We start from the raw sequence: 27726 nt of genomic DNA on the forward strand, positions 1-27726 counted from the left end.
TCAGCTATTTGTGAGGCTTCCTCTGACAACCACTTTGCCTTCTTGCATTTCTTTTTCATGGGATGGTTTTGGTCACCACCTCCCGCACAGTGTTACAAACCGAATGGTTTGGTTTAAATACTTAAGAATCCTGCCGTCCTGACAATGACTGAGCAATGCCCAAGTCCATTAGGTGAATAAGGCCATTTTTGCCAGAATTTAGAGTGACCCTCCCCCTCTTTCCTCTTCCTTTTCCAAGAAATACACCTCCTCCTCCCTTCTTATAGGCTGTTTCTGCTCCACTGAGCCCCGATTCAATAGTTTTTAATTCAAGGTCAAATCAACACCTAATAATGACTACCTGTAGAGCGTTTATTCAGTGATGCTAAGAGATTTCAAAGCTTCATGTCCAGGGACTTCCGTGGTGGTCCCGTGGTTAAGAATTCATCTTGCAATGCAGGGGGCATGGGTTTAGTCCCTGGTTGGGGAACTAATATCCCACATGCTATGGAGCGACTAGGCCTGAATGCCACAACTAAGACCTGAGACAGCCAAATAAATAAATAATTTAGGAAGATAATTATTTCTTGTGGGGAAAAAAAACCCTTATGTCCAAAAGCCGCCCAAGGATAAAAGTTAAAATAGGTGTTCCCGTAAAAATAGAAGGGATATTGTAGATCCCATTGCATGCATGCATGCTAAGTCACTGCAGTCCTGTCTGACTCTTTGTGACCCTATGGACTGTAGCCCACCAGGCTCCTCTGTCCATGGAATTCTCAGCCAAGAATAGTGGAATGGGTTTCCATGCCCTCCTCCAGGGGCTCTTTCTGACCCAGGGATTGAACCCTGGTTTCTTATGTCTCCTGCATTGGCAGGTGGGTTCTTTACCACTAGGTCCACCTGGGAAGCCCATAGATCCCCCTGCTGTTGCTACTGCTGCTGCTAAGTTGCATCAGTTGTGTCCGACTCTGTGCGACCCCATAGACTGCAGCCCACCAGGCTCCTCTGTCCCTGGGATTCTCCAGGCAAGAACAGTGGAGTGGTTTGCCATTTCCTTCTCCAATGCATGAAAGTAAAAAGTGAAAAATGAAAGTGAAGTCGTTCAGTCGTGTCCGACTCTTAGCAACCCCATGGACTATAGCCTACCAGGCTCCTCCGTCCATGGGATTTCCCAGGCAAGAGTACTGGAGTGGGGATAGATCCCCCTACTACATGATTAAACCTTTGGATAAATGTAGAAAAAATGTTAAAGGGGAAGGAGATTTTCATGCTTGATTCCCAAGAGTTGTTAGGCTCCATACAAAAACCTACATAGCAAACACTCAGATTTTTATTTCAGCAATCTTCAATGCCAGAAATCAGAGTGAGGTTCATACCTGGTCCCGGCGGGCCTCTCATGCCAGGAAGCCCCATGGTTCCTTCCGGTCCTCTCGGGCCTGGTACCCCAGGAAGCCCTGGGATTCGGGGGCATGCATCCAAGTCTGCTGGGGGCCCAGGCTCACCTGAAATTGGAATCACCACCTGTATAAAGGGTTCAAATGCTTATGAACCAGTGCCTTCTATAATTTGGATGGGCTTCTGACACCACACTGGAATGTTATCAAGAATGTTCAGCCATCCAGTGTCAGCTCTGTGAGGGCAGGACTTTGTCTTGTTCACTATGTGGGGCAGGCAAACTTCTCCAAAACTTTTCGTTGAGTGACTGAATGAATGAGTGAATGGGATTTCAGAGGAAGCAAAAGAAGTAGAAAATAGTGAAATCTGGCTGAGACAGTGACCGTTTGGTGAACTTCACAGGATTTGCCATCTTTGGGTTATTTCTTACTAGGTGCTGGCCACAGGTGGCATGGGGAGAGGTCCTGGTGGGTTCCTCACGCTCAGCTTAACATTGCTTTAATTCAGCCGTCTACACTGCAGCCAGCTGCGTTTCCAGAGTGTCTGCTACTCAAGGAGACATGATTTCAGGACGGCTAGTGGCACTGAGGCAGCAGCGATTTTCAACCTGGAGTGCACATTGAAATTATCCAGGAGAGTTATAAACATTCAGATATCTGGGCCCCATCCCAGAAATATTTTAATTGGTACAGGATGTGGCCTGGGCAGTGACCTCAAGCTTGACTGTACAATAAATCCATCTGCAGAGCTTTTCAAAAATACTGCTGTGGAATCTAGAAACATGGTACAGATGAACCTATTTGCAGGCAAGGAACAGGAATGCAGACATAGAGAAGGGAAATGTGAGCACGGGGCGGGGAGGGAATGAATTGGGACATTGGGACTGACGTATTAACGTATATATACTGCCAAGTGTAAAACAGATAGCTAGTGGGAACTTGCTATATAGCTCAAGGAGCTCAGCTCGGTGCCCTGTGATGACCTAGGTGGGTGGGATGGGCGATGGGGTGAGAGGTCCAAGAGGCAGGGGATATATGTATACAAATAGCTGATTCACTTTGTTGTAAAGGAACTGTAGTCCAATTTTTTTTTAAAGTACTACTCCCAGCACCCCATCTAGATTATTAAAAAGGAATTTGTGTGAGTGAAACCCAAGCATCACTAATGTTTTAAACTCTCCAGATGATTCCAATATTCACCCATGCTAAGAAGCACCACTGGAAAGCTGCAGCTGTGAGCTGAATACATCATGACTGTCTCTCAGGCTTGTTAGAGCCCTGAGTCTCTGAGTCAGTAGGAGCAGCAATTTGCATATTCTAATAAGTGCCCGGATGAGCTCAATGGTACTGATGTGGGAATCTCACTTTGAGAATTGCATCCCTAAATGTTGAAATTTTTTAATTCTTGGTTACATTCACATCTCTTAAGACAGTACCCCCCGCCTCAAATCTTCATTCAGTCTCCCTGCAATCATTTCACAAAGGACAAGAAATAATAGCTCTAAGCAACCAGTCCATTCTAAAGGAAATCAGTCCTGGGTGTTCATTGGAAGGACAGATGCTAAAGCTGAAACTCCAATACTTTGGCCACCTCAAGCGAAGAGTTGACTCATTGGAAAAGACTCTGATGCTGGGAGGGATTGTGGGCAGGAGGAGAAGGGGACGACAGAGGATGAGATGGCTGGATGGCATCACCGACTCGATGGACATGAGTTTGAGTAAACTCCGGGAGGTGGTGATGGACAGAGAGGCTTGGCGTGCTGCAATTCATGGGGTCACAAAGAGTTGGACATGACTGAGCGACTGAACTGAACTGAAGTGAAGCAAAAATGATGACTGATAACACCTAGTGGACGCTTTATCATGCATGAGAAGTGAAAGTGTTAGTCACTCAGTTGTGTCCGACTCTGGGACCCCATGGACTGCGGCCTGCCAGGCTCGTCTGTATTCTCCAGGCAAGAATACTGGAGTGGATAGCCAGTCCCTTCTCTAGGGCATCTTCCCAATCCAGACCTAGGGATCAAACCCAGGTCTCCTGCCTTGCAGGTGGGCTGTTTACCATCTGAGCCACCAGTGAAGCTCAACATGCATCAGATCTCACGCTAAATGCTTTATGCCTGAGTGTTCCCACCCAGGCTGCGTGTATGCGCTGCTGTCATTAGAACGTTACAGGGAAGAAAACTCAGGCCCAGGGAAACAAACGACATTTATTTATTGACAAATAAATGCCATGCAGCCAGTTTGTGGCATAGTCTAGATTAAAATCCAAGACACCTTGTCTCCAAAACTGTGCCCTTCACCCCTACCCCATACCGCCCTCCTTACGTGCTGAATGCTAAGAAGTGCAACATATTGTGAAGCACACCCTTTATTAGTTATCGTTTTCTTAATATTCATACAAATGTACCAAATAATTTAAAAGACAATGATAAAGCAGTGAGAAAATCCTAGAAAGCCTGGCCATAATGGCAACGGAGTCTACATGATAGTAACTGTGCCTGTGGAAAATGGACTTGAATGCTATAAGCAGTTTGGAATTGAACCTCCTGGAAAATATTGTATGAAACCACAAATAACACCACGTTAGAGGTCTTTTTACAGTATGAATAGTTTAATGTAAAACTTGGCTTTTTTACTCTGGGTGAGTTGAGAGAGCTATAGTTCTTATTTTTCCTAGATAATCTGGTGTGTTACGGTGGAAATTCACCAGTAGGGGGTGGAGTGAAAGCAGGTGAGTAAAAGCAGGGCTGGGTATTTGGCTGGTACTTTATATTTAGGATGTTGATGTTATCATCTAGTAAGTCACAGTATATACTGTGACTATATATATAGTCACAGACATTAAAAAGACTGAAGTGAAAACATTAAATATACAGCAATAATTTTAAAATATAAACATTAAAAGCAGCAAGATTTCTTAAAATTCTGATTTTGCTTTTTCTTTACTTTTTGACAAACCAGAAGCTGAAAGAAAGGGGCTGAGGCATCTCTTCTAAGGGCCCTAAAAATAATATATGGCGTCTGTATTCAGGGCAACATTCCTTGGGGTTAATAACAGTTGCCTGGAAAGAACAAATGCCCACATTCAGGGTTTTTCTTTCCTTCTTTTGAGAAACTCTTTTTATTCTCTTTGAAAACGCCAGACACAAAATCATATGTTGCTTTTGCATTATAGAGGATTCAGTGCACACTTAGTTGAAAAGAATGGCATTTTCATTTTAATACACAAAGGAACTTGCTTGTTGAAAATGGGCTTTGGGTGTGATGGGAAAGGCTTGTCACAGTCCTTACTGGGTGGTCAGGACCCATCTTTTCATGTTGTTGATATCGTTTATTTTAGGGATGTTCTCTGTATTCATGGCAGAATTTAGAAAGGAAACTTACACTGGTATGTACTGTAGCATCTCACAGAGAAAGCTCATACCCTGTGCCTGAACTGAATTATATGAGCCGAGTCTCTACACTGCCTTGACAACCTCTAAGGAGGTTCAGCACTGGGACACTCTAATATAGGGTTACTATATCTGTAATGAGGAAGCAGAAGCATTAAAACCTAATATAATTACAGCACCCCATCTAAAAAATTGAACAAAGTTGCCCTCACAAATACAGTGAAAAAAAAAGCAAGTGTGAAAATGACTGGAAACAAGATGTAAAGGAAATTATTAATCTTATAGCAATGCTTACCTCTGGAACCTGGAGCGATCCAAAGCCAGAAATGTGAGGCCACACAACGATTTTCATAAGGTGGAAAGAGATTATAAATGTGTAAGTTAGGACAAAAGTGAAATAGATTGAGAACGCAAATAATAATTTGAGGACAGCATAGACGACAAGCAGAATGATGGCATCTTATTTACATAAAAAGTCCACATTCCTGTTACTGACAAGAACGGCTATGATGAATGAAGTTTTCATATCTAGAAAGACCTGAAATGAAACCCTCTTGTGCAATATAAGATTCGAGTTGGTTTCTTACGGCAAATATGCTCTAATTTAACGTATGGAAAAATTCTGTCCTTTTAAAGGCTTCTGGAAATTCCATATTAATTTGCCAAGTTCTGTAGATTATTCACAGAAAGGAAACACAAGATGAATCATAGTAGTTCTCCATCGTGTTGTTCTGTGGTCCATCAAAAAGCAGTACAATTTTCTTACTCTTTGGACTAGAGTGCTAATTTAAGAGATTGCAAAATATTCAGAACTGATACCACACTGCTGTCGTATTGACTTAGGATCCTGAAAGATATGACTTCTGCCAATCTCAGATACACATGTGTGCCCTTCCAACTCTTCCTTGGCTTCTTTTGACTTTCTGATGAAAACCTGTTGTCTATAGAGCTGAAAAATCAAATAGCCTTTCATCTTCATAGAAACTAATGTACTTGACAAGAAACATTAAAATAAAACAGCTAGAAAAATTAATGGTAGGGAATTCGGAAACAAGAATTAAATATACAATGTTCACATACAACAATCAAGTCTGTCTTTGGATCTTGTGTGAAGGAACAAGGGTTTATTTATCTTAGAAATAGTATATGCAAAACCAACTCCTAACTTTCAAACTCACTTGTTCTAATTATAGGTAAGCTTTCCAAACCTGAGACTCTGTCATGCAGCTTGAGATAAACATAATCTTTATTAAAAAAGGGCTTGAAAGTGAAAGTGAAGTCACTCAGTCGTGTCTGACTCCTAGCGACCCCATGGACTGCAGCCTACCAGGCCCCTCCGTCCATGGGATTTTCCAGGCAAGAGTACTGGAGTGCGTTGCCATTGGCTTAACTTACTAGAATTTGCTGATAATTTCAGAATAATTACTTTCTGAAAGATGACCCTCATAGTAAATTTTTTTTTTTTTTACTTTACAATATTGTATTGGTTTTGCCATATATCAACATGCATCCACCGCGGGTATACATGTATAAATATTTTTTAAAAAAAACACTGTGCAGGTTAGGTGGAGATGATTAGGCATTGGAAGCTTACCCGGAGGACCCAAAGGCCCTCGTCTGCCTGGAGGTCCAGGTAAACCTTTGTCTCCAGGTGGCCCAGGACTTCCAGGTGGCCCCTGCGGCCCCGGGAATCCCATTGGTCCTAAAAGGAACATGAAAAGGAGGGCGCTAGAACGAAGCATTATAAAGACAACAACAGCTTGATGGACTGAATTCAGAGGTTCACGCCAGCAAAATGCAGGGCAAAGTCAGCCTCAGATTGGAGAATAGCTCCCTCTTTCCTCTGGAAGGCTGAGAAGAGTTGCCTCTGTCTAAAGGAAACACAACAATCCATCAACAGGACAAAGGAAAATCATTCCATGACCAAAACAGATGAAAACCCAGTAACCCTGAACTTTCTCTGGAGACAGTCAAAGGACTGCCACGGAAAGGGAAACTTAGGAAAGATGCTCCACTATCTGGGAACACTCACCCTTCTCTTCCCCACTCTCTCAAGTTCAGCCAGACCAGCCACTCAGTGCCTCCTACACACTGTTCCTTCTCTCCTCCTCATCCAGGAAGTCCTCCACATTCTGTAGGTACGGATCACATCAAGGAGGCCCTCCCTGGAATCCCAACCCAAGTCCAGTTGCTTTGCATAAGCACTCAGAGAAGTGTGCCTCGCCACCCAAAGCATGTCTCTCATTGAGTACTGTTCTTGTTGTTCAGTTGCTTGGTCGTGTCAGACTCTGCGACCCCATGGACTGCAGCACGCCAGGCTTCCTTGTCCATCACCATCTCCCAGAGCTTGCTCAAACTCATGTCCATTGAGTCAGTGATGCCATCCAACCATCTTGTCTTCTGTCGTCCCCTTCTCCTCCTGCCTTCAATCCTTCCCAGCATCAGGGTCTTTTCCAGTGAGTCAATTCTTTGCATCAAGTGGCTGAAGTACTGGAACTTCAGCTTCAGCATCAGTCCTTCCAATAAATAGTCAGGGCTGATTTCCTTTAGGATTGACTGGTTTGATCTCCCTGCAGTCCAGGGGTCTCTAAAGAGTCTTCTCTAGCATCAAAATTCGAAACAATCAATTCTTCAGTGCTCAGCCTCTTTTTGGAGTAGGAAATGGCAACCCACTCCTGTATTTCTTAAATGCCTGGAAAATTCCATGGATAGAGGAGTCTGGAGGGCCATAGTCCATGGGGTCACAAAGAGTCAGACACGACTGAGTGACTAACACTTCAGCCTTCTTTATGGTCCAACTCAGTTAATATAGATGGATACTTTAATGTATCTTCCCTTATGAAACCATATATTTAACTTAATTAGTGGGTACTCCTTTTGAATTTGTTCACTACTATATTTCTGTGGATTCCTAATAATAATTTATGGAACAGATCAAATATTTCCCACTGGGTAAGTCTAAAAAAGGTAAGCTGAAGACATTCCCTCATCCTTTTAACAGTTAAACACTCTTTGGCCCTAGGCTCACTGGAATGGGAATTAAGAAGCATGATTAGAGGTTCTAACAATATTTCCAGCTCTTGGTATATCCTTTTGTAGCTTGCTGTTATTTATATGTCTTGCTATTTCCCTAATCCTTCCAGTATATTTCCAGGTGAAAGCTAATTCTCTAGGGAAGCCACTGGGGAGGAGGAGTGACTTATTAGGCAGAGGAACAAGGCTGTATAGCTAGTCCCTTCCTCCTCTCTCTTGGTGACTTGAATGCTAGGTGTATCTGTCCAATCCGGGAGTTTAATAATTAGAAGCCAAAATGCCTGCAGATATAAGCCACAATTTCTAAAATTGAGTTTACCGCTAATAAAGGTGAATAGGACTGCTGAGTACTGTTGTACAGGTTATGCATGGCACAATTTCAGAGATGCAATTTCTGTTCTAGTCATAGCAGCCTCATGGTGATTCTGACCTTCCCTCTGCTCTAATCGTTTACTTATTTCACATTTGTTTCAGAAATCAGACAGAGTGCTAGCTACTGGGCTCCTGCAAAGTTCAATATTTGCATCTTGGTATCAAGTTTCCTTATTTATGACATAAGGGAGGTAAAATGGACAATCTTTATTGGTCTTTTCTCAACAAAATGTCCTATGAACCTTATAATTGTCTAAAATTGTTACAGCCAAAAACTAAGGTCCCCAGATATTCAGTTCAGTTGCTCAGTCGTGTCCAACTCTTTGCTACCCCATGGATTGTAGCATGCCAGGCCTCCCTGTCTATCACCAACTCCCGAAGTTTGCTCAAACTCATGTCCTCCAATTGGATGCCATCCAACCATCTCATCCTCTGTCATCCCCTTTTCCTCCTGCCCTCAATCTTTCCCAGCATCAGGGTCTTTTCTAATGAGTCAGTTCTTCGCATCAGGTGGCCAAAGTATTGCAGTTTCAGCTTCAACACCAGTCCTTCCAATGAATATTCAGGACTGATTTCCTTCAGGATTGAATGGTTTGATCTCTTGCAGTCCAAATGACTCTCAAGAGTCTTCTCCAACAACACAGTTCAAAAGCATCAATTCTTTGGCGGTCAACTTTCTTTATGGTCCAACTCTCACATCCATACATGACTACTGGAAAAACAATAGCTTTGACTAGATGGACCTTTGTTGGCAAAGTAATGTTTCTGCTTTTTAATATGCTATCTAGAGTGGTCATAGCTTTTCTCCCAAGGAGCAAGCGTCTTAATTCCATGGCTGCAGTCACCATCTGCAGTGATTTTGGAGCCCAGAAAAATAAAGTCTCTCACTGTTTTCATTGTTGCCCCATCTATCTGCCATGAAGTGATGGGACCAGATGCCATGATCTTAGTTTTCTGAATGTTGAGCTTTAAGCCAACTTTTTCACTCTCCTCTTTCACTTTCATCAAGAGGCTTTTAGTTCTTCTTCACTTTCTGCCATAAGGGTGGTGTCATCTGCATATCTGAGGTTATTGATATTTCTTCTGGCAATCTTGATTCTAGCTTGTGCTTCATCCAGCCCAGCATTTTGCATGATGTACTCTGTATATAAGTTAAATAAGCAGGGTGACAATATTCAGCCTTGACATATTCCTTTCCCTATCTGGAACCAGTCTGTTGTTCCATGTCCAGTTCTAACTGTTGCTTCTTGACCTATATACAGGTTTCTCAGGAGGCAGGTAAGAATTTAAGAATTTTCCACAGTTTGTTGTGATCCACACATCAAAGGCTTTGGTGTGGTTGATAAAGCAGAAGTAGATGTTTTTCTGGAACTCTTGCTTTCTTGATGATCCAATGGATGTTGGCAATTTGATCTCTGGTTCCTCTGCCTTTTCTAAATCCAGCTTGAACATCTGGAAGTTCACAGTTCATGTACTGTTGAAGCCTGGCTTGGAGAATTTTGAGCATTACTTTGCTAGCGTGTGCGATGAGTGCAATTGTGTGGTAGTTTGAACATTCTTTGGCATTGCCTTTCTTTGGGATTGGAATGAAAACCGACCTTTTCCAGTCCTGTGGCCACTGCTGAGTTTTCCAAATGTGCTGGCATATTGAGTGCAGCACTTTCACAGCATCATCTTTTAGTATTTGAAATAGCTCAACTGGGATCTCATCACTTCCACTAGCTTTGTTCACAGTGATGCTTCCTAAGGCCCACTTGACTTCGCATTCTCCAAATATTAGCAGTTAAGTAAAACTTAATTAAAATAAATATTTTAGTCTTAAATAGTGGGAGAATTCAGTAGTGGAGACACTTTTGTGAATATAAAAAGGCAAAGTCAGCAGTCTAAAACTGAACTGTCCAATACAGAAGCCACTAACGTGGCTATTAAACAGTTGAAATTGGCAAGGCCAAACTGCGTTATGCTGTAAGTTTAAAATACACACCATATTTCACCATCAAAGAGGAGCATCTTATTTAGGAAAGAAACTAGGTTTGTACAACCAGCCCTAATTATCCCTTTGATAAATTATATTTGTTTTATGTTAAAATGTAATAATATCTGAGTATATTATGTCAAAGCAGGAAAATCTGTTTCTTTTTACTTTCTAAAATGTGGCTATTACATCTTTTAATTACATATGTAGCTTGCATTAAATTTCTATTGTATAGTTCTTGTCTAGAAGATTATCAAGCATGTCATTAGGGACTAAAGATGAACTTGTGTTTCTTCTTCTTACTTTTCCAACTGTCACCCTCATTTTAGGATTCTGGGCAAGTCAGGACCTTTCGGAAACGTAGTCATTATTGCCATAGGAAATGAGAATGACCTCACAGTGGTGCACACCCCAGACCTGCAAGCCAGATAGGGAAAGTCATCTAGTACTACTTAAAAGAACTATTTGCATTCATACCTTTCTGGCCATGTTTTCCATCACATCCTGGGAAGCCCTTGTGTCCTGGAGGGCCTGGTGGGCCTGGGAGACCTGGAGGCCCCGGCAGACCACAGTCTCCTGGTTCTCCTTTCAGAAGGTCGACACTCCCAGGTGGTCCTGGAGGCCCGGGTACTCCTGACCACACGAGTAGGCAAAAAGATTCTTTCAGTCAAAAACAAATGTGCATGCTGGCTGCCTAAGAGCTTCTTAAGGAAAGGAATTTAATCATTTACAAGCAACGGTTGCAAGGAATTCGAATAAGAAGGTCAATAGTATCAGAGGTGAAGCAGTATGTCTCTTGAAGCCCAAGTTGAGAAATGTAAATAGTCTGTTAGTAACTATTAGGACAAAATGAGCTATGCAAAACCTTCCTTCCCTTCAGAGCCATTCCTTTTGGAAGCATCAGTTTGTGACTTTTCTTTGCATTGCCTTCCCGTTGCTTTCATGTGATAGATGGATGGATGGATAGATAAATAATAGATGGATGGGTAAATGGATGGATGGATGAATGAATGGGTGGATGGATAGATGGATACATGGATGGATAGATGAATGGATGGGTGGGTAAATGGATGGATGGATGGGTAGATGGACGAATGGGTGGATAGATAGATGGATACATCGATGGATGGATAGATGAATAGTTGGGTGGATGGGTAAATGGATGAATGGATAGATGGATGGGTGGGTGGACAGAGAGACAATAGATTTTTAAGAAAGTCTGACTAGGCTCCTTGGTGGTCCAGTGGTTAAGAATCTACCTGTCAGTGCAGGGGACATGAGTTTGATCCCTGGTGAGGGAAGATCCCACATGTCTGTATACCACAACCAAGCCCATGTGTCACAACTACTGAAGCCCACACACCCTAGAACCATGCTCTGCAACAAGAGTAGCCCCTGCTCACCGCTACTAGAGAAAGCTCATGCAGCAGCAAAGACGCAGTGCAACCAAGAATAAATAAGCCAAAAACACAGAGAGAGAGAAAATCTGGCTGATGAAAAAGGAATACCCACTCAATTAAATTTAAAATCCTATCTGAAAACCATTGTCTACCCATGGTATTTGAGCCCAAGTTCTATTCCTACTTCTAACCTTCTTAGCATATTTTGGGGCATTTCAGTTTTTCATAGTGTAAAGCAAAATTACACATTTTTTATCCCACTCTCACTAAAACCTAAAGATTTAAAGGTTTCTGTCTCTCCAGAAGAGTTCTATGAGCTTGTAGGAGTATGATTGCCTGCATTTGGCAGAAGGCTGCACTGAGCCACACTCTTGTTCCAACTCCCCAGTCAGCTCTGGTTCAATCTTACTTTGTTAAATATTGACTAGCTACAGTTCATCCCAGTGAAGTGATAACAGGAACAAAACGTACTGTGAGCAGCACATGAAGAGACTCTGTGTGTGGGGGTGTGTGTGTGTGTGTGTGAGTGAGAGAGAGAGAGAGAGAGGCAGGGGTCCTGTTATCTCTGGGCTGAAAGAAGTGCTTTATGTGCTGATACTGAGACCAACAGGGATGACGAGACTGCCTCCTGCTGTTCCCTTCTGCACCCTCAAGCTCAGCATCAAGCCAGCGATGGTTAAGACTTGCTCTGTGTCAGAGGTGGTCTGATGGAGTTGAAATAGAAGAGTGAGGGGTCTAAGCGCTGGTCCTGGGTACGCTCCCCACTGCCCACCCTCCCCCTTTTCCATCTGCCAAGTTGCTGGGGCTGCTAACATGCTTCTACTTGACCATTCTCTCTGCTCCTCCATCCCAACAGAGCTGGCAAGTGTCTAAGGAAAGCAGCACCATCACCCTTTGCCGTGACTGTCCCATACCTCTTGGACCATCGGGGCCAGGAGGCCCCTGATCTCCAGGCAGACCCGTGTCTGGAATGTCACCCTTAAGAGCTTTTCCTGGGGCACCTGGAGGACCAGGCAGTCCAGCTCGCCCTGAAAAGGAACATGTTCAGCTGTTAGTCTCACGACATTTGGGAGGTTTGGATTCAGTTATCGAGCGAAGGGCAAAGCATGCTGCTTTCTTACCTGGGGGTCCTGGGGGACCCGGGGGACCTCTTTCTCCAAAAAGTCCTGGAGGAGAAATTCCTGGGTTCCCGGGGTCTCCTGTCTCCCCTTTAGGGCCAGGCATTCCCACTGGACCTGGGGGGCCCATTTCATGCGAACCTTAATGAGGAAAACAGCATTAGCACCGCATCTTCTCCTGGTGTGTCCCTGGCATGGGGGCTGGAAAGGAACTGCTTCCCAATGGGCACAGGACAGGAAAGGAGTGCATTCTGCTGAGACCAACATTGTCCACAAGAGCAATCCGAATGGCTGCAGTCTTCCAGGGGTCACTGTCCCCTCTCTTACGACCCATCACACCTGTCCAGCGTAGCTCTGATTTATTTTTATAACTGTTTCCCAGATTTAAAAACACAACCGCTTAGTGACAATACCAACCCTTCAACCTCTACAGTCGTTAAGAGTGAAACGAATGAGATGGAACAGTAAGTGATTGTGAATAAACTGGCTTGACATTTAAGATGGACACTGGAAAATAAACAGAACCATCGTGCAGTTTCACGTTGAAAAGGCAGAACTGCACTGGTTTCTTGGAGAGGACACACATTTTACCAGATGATTTGGAAGAGCCAATAACAATCCTAAGTGACCTAAATGACGTCTTGATCTTCCAAACCGTATAAACATATAAACCGTATAAACCCTCCCCAACCACAGATCCAAACCCAGCAGCACAACAATTCGGTCCTTTTCTCACTGTCTCACACATATGCAAGTCTCCTTCCAGCTACCTCGTCTGATTGCAAGCTCTTTTTCTGAGAAACGAATGCAACCAACGTGAATTCTATTCAAATAACAGAACAAGCTAAGATGTTGATGATTAGCCTATTTGTGGCATCAAAAATAACAGCAATTTGTTCAGGTAATTTGTGTTCACAGCAGGCCACTGAAGGATGCTGAAGTACTAATTAGACCCACGTGGTTGTACTTGGCATGACAACACATAAAACAATACTCCAGTATCCTGACTATTTATTTGTTATTCATAACATTTTGAAACCTAGCTCCACCTAAGTGATTATGCAGAATATTTTAATAGGTAGTCACAAGCAGTATCAACAATAGGCACCGTTAACCCACCATTCCTGCTTAAATTGGGTTTTCTCAAGTGCCTGTTTGATAAGTCATCATCAAAACTAGAGACAGTTCCAACACAGTGAATCGAAGCTAAACCAGTGTCTCAGTTTCGCACCCGTATCTTGTGAAGGGAGGAAACATGAGTGGACTCTCATGGTTCATTAATGGCTGTTCAGCCTCTTGCAAAGATTCTCTCTTACCTGAAGCGCCTTTGCTGCCTTTCTGACCCTTCAAACCATGCAGGCCGTTCAGGCCGGGCGACCCAGAGGGACCTGAAACACATCACACATCTGTGACCCACAGGGGAAGACCCTCCATTCACATTCTCTGACTGTACCTCGCACGCACGGTCCAGGGGAAGGTTAACTGATGGGGACCCACAAATTCTCTAGGTGGGAACCATGAGACCTCACCATCTAAACATCACTAGGAAGGCAGAATCCACGCCAGTGGTCATCGCTAAACACAGTCATGTGATGGATGTCTTCTGTTAACATAGACTGCTTAATATATACCTTTATATATTATATATTTAAATATTCTTTCCCATTATGGCAGACTTCTCTGGTGGCTCAGACGATAAAGTGTCTGTCTACAATGTGGGAGACCTGGGTTCGATCCCTGAGTCGGGAAGTTCCCTGGAGAAGGAAATGGCAACCCACTCCAGTACTCTTGCTTAGAAAATTCCATGGACCATGGACAGAGGAGCCTGGTGTCCATGGGGTCGCAAAGAGTTGGACACGACTGAATGACTTCACTTTCTTTCTTTCCCATCATGGTTTATCATAGTGAAAGTGAAGGTGTTAGTGGCTCAGTCATGTCCGACTCTTTGCGACCCCATGGACTCTAGAGCCTGCCAGACTCCCCTGTCCATGGAATTCTACAGGCAAGAATACTGGAGTGCGCAGCCTTTCCCTTCTCCAGGGGATCTTCCTGACCCAGGGATCCAACCACGGTCTCTTGCACTGCAGGCAGATTCGTTACCATTAGAGCCATCAGGGAAGTATATATATATATAGTAAATTTTTTCCCATTATTCTTTATCATAGGATATTTAGTATAGTTCCCTGTGCTATAGAGTAGGACCTTGTTGTTTATCCATTCTATATATAACATCTTGCATCTAGCTAACCCAACCTCCCACTCCATCCGTAACTCGGCATATATCCTAACACATAACTTTATTTTTTCATAATGTGTTTTTTTTTAATGTGGACCATTTTTAAAGTCTTTATTGAATTTGTTACAATATTTCTTGTGTTTTATGTTTTTGGCTGTGAGGGATGTGGGATCTTAGCTCTCCGAATGGGGCCTGAACCTGCACCCACTGCAATGGATGGTGAAGTTTTAACCACTGGACCGCCAGGGAACGAACTCTCCCTTTCTTGGGTTTTAGCACAGTTCTGTTAGTTTCTGACCATATCATGAATCTCTTTCTCTCTTTCTAGACAGATACAGTCTAGAATTACTGAATCTTGGCATAGGAAATGACATCCAACTTTACAACAAAAAAGTCATTCTAGATAAGGAAGAAATTGGGTGGGAGTAAACCCCTGCTTCCCTCCTCCCATGCCCACAATCTTCCCTCTCCACCACAGTCTGCAGATTTTAATTTCATCACAATCTACCTGGATAAATGTAGTAAGACAGCAAGGACAGGCGGGTCTGTGGCACGCTGAGGAATGCATGTCTTGCTGATGTTTATGAGCACCGTGCCATTCAGAGAGAAGAGGCCTGCAGCTCAAACGTGGCTACAGCCATTTCTCTGCCACCAATTCTGTCAAAGAGAACCTCTCTGCTGCCTCTTTACAGAAACCAAATTTATTTCATGATGACCACTGAGAACTCCATTCTCTGTAACTGGATAGATCTCACTGATGCCTGCATTTCCTTCTAGAACTTTCTGTCAGATGTCACTAAGGAGCCATCTACTAATCTGATGCGTGTACTTGGTCGCTCAGTCATGTCTAACTCTTTGCAAACCTGTGAACTGGAGCCTGACAGGCTCCTCTGCCCATGGAATTTTCAGGCAAGAATACTGGAGCGGGTTCCCATTTCTACTCCAGGGGATCGTCTCAACACAGGGATCGAGCCTGGGTCTCTTGTGTCTCCTGCATTGGCAGGTGGATTCCTTACCACTAGCACCACTTCAGTTCAGTTCAGTTCAGTCGCTCAGTTGTGTCTGACTCTTTGCGACCCCATGAATCACAGCACGCCAGGCCTCCCTGTCCATCACCAACTCCCGGAGTTCACCCAGACTCACGTCCATCGAGTCAGTGATGCCATCCAGCCATCTCATCCTCTGTTGTCCCCTTCTCCTCCTGCCCCCAATCCCTCCCAGCATCAGTCTTTTCCAATGAGTCAACTCTTCACATGAGGTGGCCAAAGTACTGGAGTTTCAGCTTTAGCATCATTCTTTCCAAAGAAATCCCAGGGCTGATCTCCTTCAGAACGGACTGGTTGGATCTCCTTGAAGTCCAAGGGACTCTCAAGAGTCTTCTCCAACACCACAGTTTAAAAGCATCAATTCTTCGGCGCTCAGCCTTCTTCACAGTCCAACTCTCACATCCATACATGACCACTGGAAAAACCATAGCCTTGACTAGACAGACCTTTGTTGGCAAAGTAATGTCTCTGCTTTTGAATATGCTATCTAGGTTGGTCATAACTTTCCTTTCAAGGAGTAAGCGTCTTTTAATTTCATGGCTGCAGTCACCATCTGCAGTGATTTTGGAGCCCAGAAAAATAAAGTCTGACACTGTTTCCACTGTTTCCCCATCTATTTCCCATGAAGTGATGGGACTGGATGCCATGATCTTCATTTTCTGAATGTTAGGAAGCCCAAAACAAACCATAAACTGTCACTGAGTGATACTATGGAAAAATCCGAATGAACTCTTTTGTCAACCCAATATGTATTATATTAGGTTGGCCAAGAGGTTCATTCTTATTTTTCTGTGTAAGATGTTATGGAAAACCCTGAACAAACTGCTTGGCCAATCCAATATAATATGTGCTATATGACATAAATATATAGATTTGTAGGGAGGAAATAAAGGGAAGCAGGGAGAGAGGGAGGGAACAGACAGGTTAGTAATCTGTACAGAACATCCCTGGCTGCTGAGTCTTCTGCCAAGAGCTCCACACACGTCCCACTGATGGATGTGGGAGAAGAATCTTCTCAGCCCCTGGCCAAGCCTGGTAACCTTCCTGCTGCATTAGTGGATTTCCCATCCAGAAACTGTTCTTTCTCACCTAAGGCTAAAAGCCCCTCAGAGCACAGTCAGGCATTCATTCAGTTTAGGTCATAGCCCTTAAAATTGTGATAATCACACCTTTGCTTATGACCTACACAGAGAAGTGCCCTCACCAACTCCCATGACACTTACAGAGCGCCCTCTAGGCCCTTCGGCCCAACCTATCCCACTCTGTATAGCAGTCCTGTCTGTGGTGACTGGTTGGCTTTGGGTAAATTAATTGAGTGCAAGATCAGATCTTATTACTCCTTCTATTCCTGCACTTAGCATATATCCTGACACACAGTAGGTGCTCAATAAATGTTTGTTGAGTGAGTGAGTGAATAAATGAGGAAATGACCAAGTCTAGAACAAGGAGGGTGAGGGACTGAACAGGGGGAATTGTTGTTTATTGCTAAGTCATGTCCAACTCTTTGTGACCCTATGGACTGCAGCATGCCAGGCTTCCCCGTCCTTGACTATCTCCCAGAGTTTGCTCTAACTGATGCCCATTAGGTTGATGATACAATCCAACCATCTCATCCTTTGCTGTCCCCATTCTCCTCCTGCCCTCAATCTTTCCCAGCATCAGGATCTTTTCCAGTAAGTCAACTCTTCCCATCAGATGGCCAAAGTATTGGAGCTTCGTCTTCAACATCAGTCCTTCTAATGAATATTCAGGGTTGATTTCCTTTAGGGTTGACTGGTTTGACCTCCTTGCAGTCCAAGAGACTCTCAAGAGTCTTCTCCAGCACCGCAATTCAAAAGGATCAGTTCTTTGGCACTCAGCCTTTTTCATAGTCCAACTCTCACATCCATACATGACTACTGAAAAAACCACAGCTTTGACTATTTGGACCTTTGTTAGCAAAGTGATGTCTCTGCTTTTTAATATGCTGTCTAGGTTTGTCAGAGTTTTTCTTCCAAGGAGCAAGTGTCTTTTAATTTCACGGCTGCAGTCACCGTCCACAGTAATTTTGGAGCCCACAAATCTATCACTGTTTCCACTTTTTCCCCTTCTATTTGCCATGAAGTGATGGGACTGGATGTCATGATCTTAGTTTTTTGAATGTTGAGTTTTAAGACAGCTTTTTCATTCTCTTCTTTCACCTTCATCAAGAGGCTCTTTAGTTCCTCTTTGCTTTCTGTCATTAAAGTAGTATCATCTGCATATCTAAGGTTGTTGATATTTCTCCTAGCGAACTTGATTCCAGCCCAGCATTTCACATGATGTGCTCTGCATATAAGTGAAATAATCAATATACAGCGTTGACATATTCCTTTCCCAATTTGGAACCAGTCCATTGTTCCATGTCTTGACCTGCATACAGTTTTCTCAGGAGACAGGTGAGGTGGTCTGGTATTCCCATCCCTTTAAGAATTTTCCAGTTTGTTCTGATCCACACAGTCAAAGGCTTTAATGTAGACAATGAAACAGAAGCAGATGTTTTTCTGGAATTCCCTTGTTTTCTCTATGATCTAGCAAATGTTGTCCCTTTGATCTCTGGTTCCTCTGCCCTTTCTAAGTCGAGCCTGTACATCTGGAATTTCTCAGATCACATGACTGAAGCCTAGCTTGAAGGATTTTGAGCATTACCTTACTAGTATGCAAAATGAGTGCAATTGTACAGTAGTTGGAACATTGTTTGGCACTGCACACAATTTGGCATTCCAGATTTCTTTGGAATTGGAATGAAAACTAACCTTTTCCAGTGTTGTGGACACTGCTGAGTTTTCTAAATTTGCTGACATATTGAGTACAGCACTTTGACAGCATCATCTTTTAGGATTGTAATCAAGGAGGGTGAGGGATTGAACGGGGTGAGAGAAAGCTATAAAAAAGAGTGAACTCCAATCTCTGTTTGCATGTAACATCCTTCATTGATAGATTTATAGGATGAGTCAGATTGGGGGAAGTTAATGTTATCCACTTGTATATAAATAATTCAAGCACTCATTATTTCTTCATTAAGGTAAGTCCTCTGTAGACTTCTTATTGGAAGATGGAACAGTTCGTTGGTTCCACTTTATTTTTTATCAATACTGCAAACAGTTATTCTATTTTAAAATCTAAACATTACATTGGTACAAATGAGCCATATTCTCTCAGAACCAAAAAGGGGGGAAATGCACCCCCATTTTCCCCAAAGCTCTTATTTCCTAACCACTTTTATCAGGTCTAGCTGAGCTTATTTTTCAATTCTCTTTTCTACTTATGAGCAAATGTTTCAAGTTTGCACCAAAAGAACACACAGACCTTCTTCATCTGCCAAATCTGGATATTTATTGCCATCTATCTGAAACGATAATACATTTTTTGAGACTACTCTGCTATTTCAATGTGTTTTGATCTCCAGCTTAAGCCACTGAGATTGATGGCTTGGGGACTTGGCTGGGGGTGGAATGTCTCAACTCCTGCCAACTCTCCATTGTCACATCAACACGTCCAAATCCTGCTCTGTCACAATTTCAGCCTCTCGCCATTGTTGAACTGGCCGACCCTTATCTGACCCAATGTTATCTTTCTAAATTGAATGCAGCTACATCTGGGTAGGGTTTTAAGGGCAATTTTTCCTTTTTTTACTGAAAGCTTTTTATCCATCCCATCTCTAAATCAGAAAGTTGTTCATGCATAAAATACATACAGGGCAGATGAGAGGCAATTAGGCTCACAAAACAGAGTCCTCGGTAATGAGGCTTTTTTTAATTCACCTCTCTGGTCATCCTCCGGCTTAACAACCATCATTTAAGGCTGCATATCACTGCACACACAAGCGAGGGCGTTCTCTGGTTGGAGAATCTGATCTCATCTCCAAACTGTAAGCACAATTAAAGCTTCCATCTCTGTGAGCCAGCAGACTCGTGACTGGATGCCCACTCTGAGGTTTTCTTCTGTTGTCAAACTGAAAATGCTTCCCTATCCCCAGGAACCTTTCACAGTTTATGCCATTAATAGGGTGACCAACTTGTCCCTGTCTGCTGGTGCCTTGCCTAGATCTAGCACTGTGAATCCTGTGTTCTGAGCACCTGCCCTGGCCAAGGCAAAGCCAGACAGCTGGTTACCCTAACTTGAAAGCTGCTGGGAAAGAGACCTTTTTTGAGCCTCTAGGTAATAGATGAACAAAGTGGAAAACTTAGCAAAACAGATTCTGAATTCTCCTTTAATTCAGAAAATACATGAGTGCCTACTAAGGGAATGCACAAGAGCCTAAGATAGGGCCCCCTAACCATGGAGCTTCAGACCCCAAATGTGCTTGGTGTCAGGCACTGAGGAGACACGGGACTGAGAGAGAAACCATCCCTGACTCCACAGAACTCAATCAGGCAATTGCCTCAAGAGTGGTAAATGCTGTGGGGCAGGGTCAAGGAGGGGGCACTAGTTGTAAAAAGGGAGGATGTTTCTGATTTTCACAACTGTGAGGTGCCAGCCTGTCTGTGCTGATAAAAGACATCTCTAGGTGCTTTGTTCTTATGAAACAGTTTACTTGCCATCAACCAAAATAACCCAGCCCACATTCTTTACATGCTCTCAGGCCAAAGCTTATTATTTTAGGCTTCTATTATTACAATCTCCTATGGGGCTTCCCAGGTGGCTCAGTGGTAAAGAATCTGCCTACAATGCCGCAGATGCAGGCTGGATCCCTAGGTCAGGAAGATCCCCTAGAGAAGGAAATGGCAACACATTCCAATATTCTTGCCTGGGAAATCCCATGGACAGAGGAGCCTGGTGGGCTACAGACCATGGGACGGCAAAGAGTTGGACACAACTTAACAACTAAACAACAGCAATGATGAATGCCTATCTAGGAACTGAGCATATATAGGTACTGGAAGTCTGAGCACCAAGCTATTTTTACCTATGTTGAAGTGAAAGTTTAAATCTGATGGAATATAAGCAGGACTCAGAATCCATATGGCCTGTTCTAGTAGAGCAAACAACTTGGAGTTAGCAGCTGGTTTGTGCAAACAAGATAATCAGTCCCCTTGACTTATTTAGAACATACTTCAAATATTTAGTTTCTCAGTTCAAAGCATTTCTGCCAGAGTGTGTTTCATTTTTCTATCAGCATGATAAATGACAGCAATGGATTTATATTGTAGACGTTTTCATTCCTAAGAATGTATTTCACTGTTTTGTGGATTAAAAAAAAAAAGACTGGTTGTTCACTGGGCTGTTTGCAGGGAAACAGTGTCCCCGCATGGCCAGGAAACATCACTGCAGCATCCATCTGTACACTGCGGTGTACATTTGGCTCAATTCACTCATTTCCTCACTCCTCCTCTTAGCAAACTTGTTTCATAGCACCGAATTATGATGTCATTGGAGATAATTTTGTTATTTGATCAAACTCACTAGCTATCGGTTTTTGAATAACCTATCATACTGAAATGGACTGGAATGGGTGAATTTAACTCAGATGACCATTATATCTACTACTGCAGGCAGGAATACCTTAGAAGAAATGGAGTAGCCATCATGGTCAACAAAAGAGCCCGAAATGCAGTACTTGGATGCAATCTCAAAAACAACAGAATGATCTCTATTCGTTTCCAAGGCAAACCATTCAATATCACAGTAATCCAAGTCTATGCCCCAACCAGTAACACTGAAGAAGTTGAATGGTTCTATGAAGACCTACAAGACCTTTTAGAACTAACACCCCCCAAAAAAGTCCGTTTCATTATAGGGGACTGGAATGCAAAAGTAGGAAGTCAAGAAACACCTGGAGTAACAGGCAAATTTGGCCTTGGAATATGGAATGAAGCAGGGCAAAGACTAATAGAGTTTTGCCAAGAAAATGCACTGGTCATAACAAACACCCTCTTCCAACAACACAAGAGAAGACTCTACACATGGACATCACCAGATGGTCAACACTGAAATCAGACTGATTATATTCTTTGCAGCCAAAGATGGAGAAGCTCTATACAGTCAGCAAAAAAAAGACCAGGAGCTGACTGTGGCTCAGATCATGAACTCCTTATTGCCAAATTCAGACTTAAATTGAAGAAAGTAGGGAAAACCATTCAGGTATGACCTAAATCAAATCCCTTATGATTATACAGTGGAAGTGAGAAATAGATTTAAGGGACTAGATCTGATAGATAGAGTGCCTGATGAACTATGGACTGAGGTTCATGACATTGTACAGGAGACAGGGATCAAGACCATCCCCATGGAAAAGAAATGCAAAAAAGCAAAATGGCTGTCTGAGGAGGCCTTACAAATAGCTGTGAAAAGAAGAGAAGTGAAAAACAAAGGAGAAAAGGAAAGATATAAGCATCTGAATGCAGAGTTCCAAAGAATAGCAAGAAGAGATAAGAAAGCTTTCCTCAGCGATCAGTGCAAAGAAATAGAGGAAAACAACAGAATGGGAAAGACTAGAAATATTTTCAAGAAAATTAGAGATATCAAGGGAACATTTCATACGAAGATGAGCTCAATAAAGGAAAGAAATGGTATGGACCTAACAGAAGCAGAAGATATTAAGAAGAGGTGGCAAGAATACACAGAAGAACTATACAAAAAAGATCTTCATGACCAAGATAATCATGATGGTGTGATCACTCACCTAGAGCCAGACATTCTGGAACGTGAAGTCAAGTGGGCCTTAGAAAGCATCACTACGAACAAAGCTAGTGAAGGTGATGGAATTCCAGTTGAGCTATTTCAATCCTGAAAGATGATGCTGTGAAAGTGCTGCACTCAATATGCCAGCACATTTGGAAAACTCAGCAGTGGCCACAGGACTGGAAAAGGTCAGTTTTCATTCCAATCCCAAAGAAAGGCAATGCCAAAGAATGCTCAAACTACTGCACAATTGCACTCATCTCACACACTAGTAAAGTAATGCTCAAAATTCTCCAAGCCAGGCTTCAGCAATATGTGAACCGTGAACTTCCTGATGTTCAAGCTGGTTTTAGAAAAGGCAGAGGAACCAGAGATCAAATTGCCAACATTCGCGGGATCATCGAAAAAGCAAGAGAGTTCCAGAAAAACATCTATTTCTGCTTTATTGACTATGCCAAAGCCTTTGACTGTGTGGATCACACGGATCACAATAAACTGTGGAAAATTCTGAAAGAGATGGGAATACCAGACCACCTGACCTTCTTCTTGAGAAATCTATATGCAGGTCAGGAAGCAACAGTTACAACTGGACATGGAACAACAGACTGGTTCCAAATAGGAAAAGGAGTACGTCAAGGCTGTATATTGTCACCCTGCTTATTCAACTTCTATGCAGAGTACATCATGAGAAACGCTGGGCTGGAAGAAGCACAAGCTGGAATCAAGATTGCCAGAAGAAATATCAATAACCTCAGATATGCAGATGATACCACCCTTATGGCAGAAAGTGAAGAAGAACTAAAAAGCCTCTTGAAAGTAAAAGTGGAGAGTGAAAAAGTTGGCTTAAAGCTCAACATTTAGAAAACGAAGATCATGGCATCTGGTCCCATCACTTCATGGGAAACAGATGGGGAAACAGTGGAAATAGTGTCAGACTTTATTTCTTGGGGCTCCAAAATCACTGCAGATGGTAACTGTAGCCATGAAATTAAAAGACACTTACTCCTTGGAAGGAAAGTTATGACCAATCTAGACAGCATATTAAAAAGCAGAGACATTACTTTGCCAACAAAGGTCCGTCTAGTCAAGGCTATGGTTTTTCCAGTGGTCATGTATGGATATGAGAGTTGGACTGTGAAGAAAACTGAGCGCCGAAGAATTGATGCTTTTGAACTGTGGTGTGGGAGAAGACTCTTGAGAGTCCCTTGGACTGCAAGGAGATCCAACCAGTCCATTCTGAAGGAGATCAGCCCTGGGATTTCTTTGGAAGGAATGATGCTAAGGCTGAAACTCCAGTACTTTGGCCACCTCATGCGAAGAGTTGACTCATTGGAAAAGACTCTGATGCTGGGAGGGATCAGGGGCAGGAGGAGAAGGGGACAACAGAGGATGAGATGGCTGGATGGCATCACTGACTCGATGGACGTGAGTCTGAGTGAATTCCAGGAGTTGGTGATAGACAGGGAGGCCTGGCATGCTGCGATTTATGGGGTCACAAAGAGTCAGACACAACTGAGTGACTGAACTGAACTGAACTGAATCATACTGAAGCTATGTGGTAAGTGCAAATGAATTCAAGGAAAGGAAGAATCAACAATCACAACATGAGCCTTGTCATTTTAGTCAAGCTGAGTGTATAAAATGGCACCAGGGCTTCCCTGGTGGCTCAGATGGTAAAGAATCTGCCTGCAATGCAGTCTACCTGGGTTTGATCCCTGGGTCGGGAAGATCTCCTGGAGAAGGGAATGACAACCTACTCCAGTATTCTGGCCTGGAGAAATTCGTGGGCAGAGGAGCCTGGTGAGCTACAGTCTATAGAGTTGCAAAGAGTCAGACACTACTTAGCGACTAACATTTTCGATTTTCAGGACACTTGAAAATCCTTGCCATTTTACTATAGTAGGAGGGTAGGAAGAAGTGGGGATTCCATAGAAGTAAAACAATGGAAACATTTTCTTCTGGTTCTTTACCAATTTAGTCTCTTAAACACTCAAAAAGGCATCAGAGAATACCCCAACAGAGTTGTAGGGTTTGTCAGTGACAGGAAACAGCCACAGTAATCAGAGAAACTCTTAAAATTACAAAATTATTTTGCTTGGAATCCTAAATTTACCACCAATCACTGCACTTCACATTACTAAAAAGGCCAGTGAAGAGGAAGAAGAACAGTGCAAAGATATCTTATCTCTGTACTGGTGATGTGAGCTTGCCCTGGTCTAGTTATTTGGCTGCATAGAAATACATAAGTGTATACCAGATCTTCAAAATAAACAACTTCCCTCTATCTATCTGACAAATGAAGAGGTGAGAGTGTAGAAAAATGTTACTTAGATTTTCAAAACAATAAACTCAGTGAGCCCAAAAGAAGGGATTTCCAGTTCTTCTAGGAGGAAGTACTCTTTATTTTACCAAAATTTACTGTACTTATGAGACAACTAAGGACTTCTCAGGTGGTGTTACTGGTAAAGAGCCTGCCTACCAAAGCAGGAGACACAAGTTCCATCCCTGGGTCAGGAGATCGCCTGGAAGAGGGTAGGGAAACCCACTCCAGTGTTCTTGCCTGGAGAGTCCCATGGACAGAGGAGCCTGGTGGGCTGCAGTCCATGGGGTCGCAAAGAGACATAACTGAAGTGCCTAAGCACACACGCACACACATGAGCCAACAAACAGAAGTGGAAAGAAAAAGGAGGAAGGAGATAGAGGTGTCTTGGTTACAGAGATCTACCAAGTAAGGCTTGACCCTTCAACTGTTGACTGAGGTGAAGACAGACTCTCAACTTCATAGATACTCATTCAATTGTTCATTCTTCCATTTCTCCATTAATTAAATAATTAATTGTATTTATTCACAAAAATAAATTTATAAATTGTAATTTTAATTTATAAATATATTTACATTTTATTTATTTTTATAAATAAACACAATAAACCAACCAACAGACTTACTAGGAATCTGCTTGTACCAAGGATATAAAAAATAGTTCTTAAAATTAAAAAACTACTATATGATTCTGCAATCCCACTCCTGAGCATATATCTGGAGAAAACCATAATTTGAAAAGTTACATGCATCCCAGTGTTCACTGAAGCACTATTTACAATAGCCAAGACATGGAAGCAGCCAAATGTCCAGCAACAGATAAATGGATAAAGAAGATGTGCTATACATATATACAGTGAAATATTACTCAGCCATTAAAAAAGAATGAAATAATGCTATTGGCAGCAACATGGATCGACCTAGAGAATATCATATTAAACGAAGTAAGCCAGACAGTGAAAGACAAATATTATATGATAATGCTTATATGTAGTAATAAAAAAATGATACAGATGAACTTATATACAAAACAGAAATAGAGGAGGGGACATATGTACACCTATGGCTGATTCATGTTGATGTATGGAAGAAACCAACACAACATTGGAAAGCAATTGTCCTCCAATTAAAAATAAATAAATTATATATTTTAAAAACAGAAATAGAATATAGAAAACAAACTTATGGTTATACAAAACATACTTAATCGTTTCCAAAGGAGAAATGGGGGGAGGGATAAATTAGGAGTTTGGGATTAACATATACACAATACTATATATAATATAATCAACAAGGACCTATGTATAGCACAGGAAGCTAATATCAATATTTTGTAATAACCTATATGGGAAAAGAATCTGAAAAAATAGATATACATGTATATATGATTGAATCACCTAAAACTAAGACAACACTGTAAATGAACTATAGTTCAATTCTTAAAAATGATTCTTGGTTTTTAAAAAAACTTATATTCTGGGATTTCCCTGGCAGTACAGTGGTTAGGACTCCATGCGTCCAGTGCAAGGGGCAGGAGATTGATCCCTGGTTGGGGAACTAGGACTCCACATGCCTCGTGGTGTGGGCAAAAAATTTTAAAACTCTTTAAAATAAAAAAAAACTAAACATTACATTCTGCTTGGTGAGAAAGACCTCTAAACAAAAACAAATGTGGCACAATGTAAGGATTTTGCTAGAGGTATACAAAAAGTACCATGGAAAAAAATATTTTTTCTACAATGAAAGAAAAGGACTGAAAAGGAATTAGTGCCATGGATGAATGGAGGGATATGAGACTTGTTTATATATAGTCTATTCTACTCTATTCCACAAGACCTATATTATAACCAATCTACTACACTTTTAAAGGGATAAAAACTTAACCAGGACAAAAATATTTCTTCATCAAACAAAGATAATGAACACGGGTTCCTCCTTCATCATAGCATCTTATTCTTTTCTCTTCCTTCTACTTTGCACAATTAGCAAATACACATTTAATACCTGTCTCCCCTTCTAAACTGTGAACTCCATGAAAGCAGGAACTATGTCCGTCTTCTTCAACATTATGTGCCTAGTGTCCAGAGAAATCTAGGACACAAGAGCTTGACTCTCTGGGGTGAGAATAAATGCAAAAGCTCAAAAAATTATGGAAAACAATGGGAGAAATGTCCTAAAAAATGAGCATCATTTTGGTAGAGCCGGTCAGGAGACCAGGCCAGTGCTGCCTGAGTAAGAAAGAAAAGGAGGTATTCACAGGCATCCTTGGAAAAAGGGGAACCCCAGAGCATGTTCCTGGGGTGCAAGAGAGGCACTCTGAGATTGTGGGAGCATCACTGGCTAGAACTTTCTGAGGGGTCAGGGTTCCTTCTGACTTACCTTTTATTCCTGGAAGACCTGGTGCCCCTGGGTCCCCCAGGACGCCTCTTGGTCCAGGATCCCCCGCTTCTCCTGGGGGTCCCTGCAGCCCAGGCCCCCCTGGACTACCTGAGGACAACAGAGAGGTTTTGCAGACATCCAGGTGATATACAAGCTTCATTAACTTGGGAGACCATCTATATTTTTAATATATGGGTCCCTGGGATATTGTTTTATTACTTTTTCTTCCTTAACCTCCTAGTTTTAATCTCAAGAGGAGAAAATACATTTCAGATTAAAGTTGCCAATTTTGATTTGAAATTTTCACTTGGTTCTGAATTGGCAGGAGGAGGAGCCGTTGAAATATGGTGTTGAATGGGTGAGGTTTGTCTGAAGGCTAAAGAAGAGGAAACCAGCGTCATGAATGGAAGAGGCCTCAGGGAAGGCTGGAGAGGAGCTTT

The 27726-nt window shown here is 42.4% G+C and overlaps 2 protein-coding genes across 21 annotated transcripts in view; one reads left to right on the forward strand and one right to left on the reverse strand.

The window, feature by feature from the left end:
* The window catches only part of RHBDD1 (rhomboid domain containing 1), a 208987-nt gene that overhangs the window by 155365 nt on the left and 25896 nt on the right, over nt 1–27726 (forward strand). The window contains exon 8 of one of the 11 annotated variants that reach the window (XM_044937911.2): nt 27612–27655. The exons of the other annotated variants lie outside the window; for them this stretch is intronic. Within the exon in view, the coding sequence (XP_044793846.1) occupies nt 27612–27640 (29 nt within the window). The 3' untranslated portion in view covers nt 27641–27655. Of the gene's footprint in view, nt 1–27611; nt 27656–27726 lie in introns of those variants that run through there. 11 annotated transcript variants of the gene reach the window in all.
* Nucleotides 1–27726, reverse strand: part of COL4A4 (collagen type IV alpha 4 chain) — a 151344-nt gene that overhangs the window by 10734 nt on the left and 112884 nt on the right. For 9 of the 10 annotated variants that reach the window (XM_006047128.4, XM_006047131.4, XM_044937900.2 and 6 more), the window contains 8 exons: nt 27287–27394; nt 13980–14051; nt 12667–12804; nt 12460–12573; nt 10623–10778; nt 6360–6467; nt 5061–5069; nt 1356–1481 (listed from right to left, as the gene is read on the reverse strand). In XM_006047128.4, the coding sequence (XP_006047190.3) occupies nt 1356–1481; nt 5061–5069; nt 6360–6467; nt 10623–10778; nt 12460–12573; nt 12667–12804; nt 13980–14051; nt 27287–27394 (831 nt within the window). Of the gene's footprint in view, nt 1–1355; nt 1501–5060; nt 5070–6359; nt 6468–10622; nt 10779–12459; nt 12574–12666; nt 12805–13979; nt 14052–27286; nt 27395–27726 lie in introns of those variants that run through there. The other variant, XM_006047136.4, reaches the window with a different exon arrangement.

The sequence above is a fragment of the Bubalus bubalis genome, chromosome 2, assembly GCF_019923935.1.
Source record: "Bubalus bubalis isolate 160015118507 breed Murrah chromosome 2, NDDB_SH_1, whole genome shotgun sequence".
NCBI classification, from domain to species: Eukaryota; Metazoa; Chordata; class Mammalia; order Artiodactyla; family Bovidae; genus Bubalus; species Bubalus bubalis.